Here is a 6,222-nt window from a genome sequence, read left to right as displayed (position 1 = left end):
AGTGCATCCCTAAAGAAAGAGAGTCCACTAGCTGTATGGCCACATGAAAAGTGAACCCTAAGCCAACTAACAAAACAAGTAAAGTAAAGGGTTAGTGAAGTAAAGTGTTAACAAATTACTTGATTTATCGAAGTAGTAATGAATAGTTAAACAAATTAGTTACCTGCATGCTAAGGGGTCCACTCCACGCTGATGCTGAGTACCAAGAATAGATGGATCGTTGTCGACCTCAATAGGATGCTCTGGGTCAGGAGGTGGAGCATCGCAAACTCTCGAAATCCTCGGACGACCAATGTGAATATGCTCCCATGACCATAACTACAGAAGTATAAGTGGACCACCAATGTCACGGGATCGTCTACGAGCGGCTCGACACATCTGTCGATACAAATAAGCAAGGGTCGCACTCCCCCAGTTGTATGTCCCAGCTCTACGCAAGTCGCGAATCAATGGCAAGTAGATGAGCTGCACGACATCACCGCTCTTATCAGCAAACAAAATGGAACTCATAAGTGCAAGAATATATGCTCAGCTAAACCTCTCATAAACAATATCAGCAGCGCCATCAGGGGGGCCCTGACTGAAGTGTCGCCTCAACCAAGTCATCCTCAATGATGAGCCCTGGAGAATAGGTTTTCCATCATCGCCAGGCTCTGGTCGTATCCCTAACAACTCCTCGACTAAAGCTGACCACACCCCAGTACCATCCCCTGTGACAGGAGCCCCATGAACTATGAGCCCCAACAAAACAACGACATCCTGTAGAGTAATAGTAGCCTCACCAACAGCCAAATGAAAAGTGTGCGTCTCCTGTCTCCATCTCTCAATCAATGCTGTGATCAAAGACCTATCTAAGGCTAATCCACTACCAACCAATCTATGTACACCATAGAACCCTGCTAACCTAACAAACTCCAAAACACGATCATGTATCACCCACTCTCCTAAACCAAACACGTGCTCCCGATACGTCAAAAGCCTGTCCATACCCCCTCCCCAAACATCCTCACTCCTATGCTCCGCCTGCAACGTCAAAACCGAAGTATCACGTGGGCCGGGATGGAACGTCGGCTCCATGAGACTGAAAAAGAAGTTTATTAGAAACTCGTAAAATCACACGTCAAAAGAAATATATGCACAAAAATTAAACTTAGAATCACACATCAAAAGAAACATAAACTGACTTTATTACCCCGATGATCCAACACCACCCCTAGCTGCACAAGTTTTCTTATTATGCCCTTGATGTCGACAAATGCTACATGATTTTACATTGACACTGCGTCGAGCACTCGAATCCATCTCATTAGGGTATCGAGACGACTTTGGGCGTCCCACGCCACGCCGTTTATTAGCATCAGCAACTATTCTCACCCCAGTATAAGGAGGCCAATAGGGAACATCAGGAAGTGGATGAAAGCTCTTCAAGTATGTTTGCCTATACTCGACAGTGGTAAAGAAAGGATCAACGAAAGCAGCATAAGATAAGCTGCGAGAACGACAAAACGCAAGCACATGGGAGCATGGCAACTTGTAGATTTTTAATTTCTCACAAGTACAAGTTTTGGCTACAAGGTTAACAGTGTGTATGTTACCACCTTTACCCGAAGCCCTGCCTCCTCGTCCAGTTGTAACCTCAAATAGCCCCATCTCATGATCAAAGGCTTGGACCTCGTGAGCACCAGATTTTTCCATGTTCATTTCAATTGTTGTTGTGTTTGAGACATAGCAATCAACATTGCTTTTAAAGAATTGTCATCATCCAACGGAATGGCTTCATATGAACCGGACATCATTGGATACCTCATTAGTAGCTTCAACTCCACAACTCTCGAGTCACATCTCATAAGATCATAAACCTTACTCAAAACCTCATCATAACTCATTTGAGAATTGACAAATCCAAAATTTCTCTCTCCTCCTTTATATGTAACATCACCGCTACTTTGCAAAATTTCCCCTCCCCAATGACAATAAATAGGATAGTCTGGCAACTCCATATTCTAAACAAAAAATAATATGATTAATAATACGAATCCATAATTTGGGCCATCATAATCTGATTTCAATTCAACTGAACTTGAAAAATTGAAGACTAAAATTCCAAATTGAAAAACTCAAGAGCTTAAAACGAATTCAAAGATCACACTTTTAAGAGCACTTTTAAGCGATAAACAATTCAAGAAAATAAAAATCACAGGATAATCACTTTAAAATAATATAATTCATAACATCGCTATCTCAATTAGCGGTTAGAAATACGTTAACAATAAAAAAAATTACAATCCATGGTAATCATGATCATAAACTCATCAATCAAACCTAAGCATGATCTTCCTAATAACATCATCAAACAAACCTAAACATAGCAACTATTATTACTGAATTAATAATTAGCTTCAAATATATTAATTCAAAAAAAAAATTAGGGCTTACCTGATGTCGAACCACCGACGGCCGGTGGTGGGTGAGAAAGAAGCTCGACGGCTTTGGTGGCTGATGAGGAAGCTCGATGGCCGGTGGTGGTGAGGAAGAGGTTCGACGCCGGCCGAGGGCTGAGGAACAATCTCGAAACGGAGGAACGACGGAGAAGGGTGAGAAAGAGACTCGAGAATCCGTTGTGGGTGAGGAGGCTCGACGCGACGGCCGGAGGTAGGGCGAGGAACAAGGTCGGCTAACGGCGAGCCGACCGGTGGAGAGAGAAATAGGGACAACGGCCCGTGGAGAGAGAAACAGGGACGACGGAGCAAAACCGCAGGACGGCGGAGAGAGAGACAGAACAGAGCCGGGTTTTTTTGGTGCTTTTGATTTTTTGAATTTGCTTCCTGGATGGAGGTATGTGATAAGGGGTAAACCGCCATCTGAGATGGCGGTTCATTAAACATTAACCGCTATCTCAGATAGCGGTTAACACCCTTAAACCGCTATCTGAGATAGCGGTTTTGCGCTGCTTATTTTAAAAAAAAAAGACCGGTTCACTATGCTGACGTGGACGGTATGGTGGGAATTATCAAGAAAAGTAACGTATTTTGGGAATTAATGTATCTTTGTGCAATATTTACGGAAATCGCTCTATTACTCATTAATTTTTTTTATTTTACGCAAAGAAGATCTTATATTAAAAGCACGTCAGCGTGACAAATTGTACAAAATATAACAGGCTATGCCACTAAAAACTTGCAGCCCGCATAACCAAAATATTAACAAAGCATCCCAACCTAAATACTACTCCTAAAAAACAGGAGCTCCGTCAAGTCAATCTCTATGATTGGCGAGTGAAACATATCATGGGGTACATATTTAAATATGCAATCTCTTTTTATATTAAAATTATTTTCATTTATTTTTATTTTTTTAAAATATCAAATATATTGTAAATTGCAATTTTTAGATTGTATATTTTTCATTATAATTACGAGAATAACACTTGATATGCCAATCAAGGAGATTGTATTGAAATTTCTCAGAAAACAGTCCCCCCTCTGAGCAAGTTAATCCAAACAAAAGCTATCATCCAAGGAAGGAGGAAAACCAGGGAACCAACTACTCTTTAGTACCTGAATCTCGACCCTGCTGCATTTCATTTCCTTGATTCACATTGACCACCTTTGTAGTCACCTTAGTTGGGATTGTACCAAATAAGATTTCTGTTGTGACTGTTGTTGTTGATGTCTCCACAAGTGGTGGTGCTTCCAAATCTATGACTTGCTGATTGATCTCCTTTGCATTCAAAGATTGTCCCATCTCCTTTAAATTGTTCTTTGCCTGTTGGAGTTCCCCTTGATAGATCAGATCAGTGAAAGGGGGAGGATTAAGGAACGCCTTGTGTCCTACTGCCATTGTAATTGCATACTGCCCCATTGAATGAGCTAACTTGTTGTACATACGAGGGAGATGACTTATCATGAAGAAACTAAACCTTATCATTAAGCACGCTGCATCTTTAAGAACAGGAGCTAATTCATGATGATACTGATCACTCATAGACCCCAAAAGCTTGACCAATATCTCTGCATCAGTTTCCACCTCAAGGTTTTTAACATCATAGTCAACTGCCATTTGAAGTCCTTCCCTTATTGCGTACAATTCTGCTGCTAAAGTGACTGCATTATATTTGCTGGCAAATCCAATATACCAGCTTCCAGTTTCACTTATGAACACTCCTCCCCCTCATGCTTCATCCCTCTCCTTCCAACTGCCATCAATAAACCAAGCTGCTGGTGGCTTCCAGGTTGGACTCTTCTGCAACCAGTTACCTGCAGCTTTTGCCTGCATGATTGTGTTAGTATCCATATAGTTTACATAGAATGTATTATACACTGAGAATGGCTTGATCATTTTCAAATCAAAGACTTCTCTATTTCGTGCTTTCCAAATGTGCCAAATTGCCACTATAAAAACTACTTTCCAATCCATGCTTAAAGAAAGGTTATAATTTATCCACCCAGTCCAGTCCAGACGGAAGAAGGAATTTAAGTGAACCTCTTTAGCATTCTTAACACGCTTGAAAATATAACTCCATAATATACTTGATTCCCAACAATCCCGAAATAAATGTAAATGAGTTTCTGGGGCAGAAGAACATCTTGAGCATTGGGCATAAATAGTATCAATGTACTGAGATAAAGATGCAGCAACTGGCAATATTTCATGCACACAATTCCACATTAACATTCTATACTTAAAAGGAGCACGAATTTTCCACATTAATTTCCAAGAAACAGTACTAGATTGATAAATATCAGCACATTCTGACTTAAGAAGAAGAGAATAAGAAGTTTTGATAATAAATTTACCATCTTTTGATTCTTTCCATCTAATATAATCCTCATCTTTCGAAACAATGGACAAAGGAGTAGCTAAGATGTCAGTCATTACAGAATCTGGTATTAAGTGCTTAATTCGATCTAAATTTCATTTTCCATGTTTAATGATGTCACACACAAACCTATGAGCAACCGAATTTGGAACATCTCTATTCATAATTTTATATAGCAGTTCTGATCCGATCCAGTGATGGTACCAAAGGGAGGTTGACTTGCCGTCACCAATCGCAACAATTAAACCCTTTTCTAAAAGAGACCGTCCCATTAAGATATCCCTTCATATAGGGGAATGAGTTGGTTTAGGAATGCATTCCAAGAAGGCACTATTTTTTAAATATTTGTCATTGAAGATACGAACCCAGAGTTTTTCTGGCGAAGTTAACATTTTCCATCCAACTTAATTTGGCATAAAAGTTAAATTTCATTCTCTTAACCTCCTAATTCCTAACCCCCCAATCCCATAGGATTAGTGACCTTACTCCAAGAAATGCGAGCCAGATATCTTATCCGATCAACTTTATTCCATAAAAACTTCCTACAAGACTTTTCTATTCTGTTAATTACCGCAACTGGTAAAACATTAGTTTGCATATTATAAAGGGGGTAGGTAAATACTGATTTACTAAGAGTACATCGCCCTGTCATATTTAAAAGTTTAGCCTGCCAACCTTTAAGTCGATCCATCGATTTGTCTAATAGTCTAAAATAATTACTAATTTTCAGCTTATTAGGTCTTATGTCCACTCCCAATTCCCAAATACTTACCAAAACAAGAGGTGCTTCGTAATCCATAGGGAGTGGCTATCATATTGCGAATAGAGTGATTCATTTTAGTTGGGAAAATAATCGAAGATTTTTTCATATTTACCCTTAAACCCGACAAGCTACTAAACTTTACAATAGTACTCATGATTACTTCCATATTGGTAGTTGTAGCAGAACCAAACAAAAAGATGTCATCCGCATAAAACACATGAGACAAAGAAACATTTTTAGAAATTTTAAGGGGTTTCCATCACCCTCCGCCACTTGATCTTCAATTAACATAGATAACCTATCTAAACACAATACAAAAATATAAGACGAAAGATGATCTCCTTGACGAATTCCTCTAGATGACATGAATTCCTCCATAATCCCACCATTCCATAACATAGAAATTTTAGGAGTCGTAATACAAAACATTATTAGATCAATTAGCTTCCCCGGGAATTTATATCTTAGAAGTGTGTCTCTAATAAAACTCCATTCGAGACTGTCATAAGCTTTAGTTAGATCTAGCTCTAAAGCCATTATATTTTTTCCTTTCTTAGACTTATGGTAAAAGTGAGCTACCTCTTCAACTACTATAATATTTCCTTCTATTCCTCGACCCTTGATAAAACTCGACTGAAGA

The 6,222-nt window shown here is 39.3% G+C and overlaps 1 protein-coding gene across 1 annotated transcript; it reads right to left on the bottom strand.

Moving 5' to 3' along the window:
- Positions 1 to 4,170: 4,170 nt before the first annotated feature.
- Positions 4,171 to 4,875, bottom strand: LOC110792403 (uncharacterized). Its single transcript, XM_021997200.1, has one exon. The coding sequence runs from the start codon at positions 4,873 to 4,875 to the stop codon at positions 4,171 to 4,173; it is 705 nt and encodes a 234-aa protein (XP_021852892.1).
- Between the last annotated feature and the right edge of the window lie 1,347 nt (positions 4,876 to 6,222).

This window comes from Spinacia oleracea, chromosome 3 (assembly GCF_020520425.1).
Source record: "Spinacia oleracea cultivar Varoflay chromosome 3, BTI_SOV_V1, whole genome shotgun sequence".
Classification (NCBI taxonomy): Eukaryota; Viridiplantae; Streptophyta; class Magnoliopsida; order Caryophyllales; family Amaranthaceae; genus Spinacia; species Spinacia oleracea.
The sequence above is the reverse complement of the archived record's forward strand: the minus strand, read 5'-3'. Positions and strand labels throughout refer to the sequence as shown.

Bases quoted from the DNA above. Each gene is read 5' to 3' on its own strand.
- LOC110792403 (XM_021997200.1), bottom strand. From the start codon at position 4,875: ATGACTGACATCTTAGCTACTCCTTTGTCCATTGTTTCGAAAGATGAG.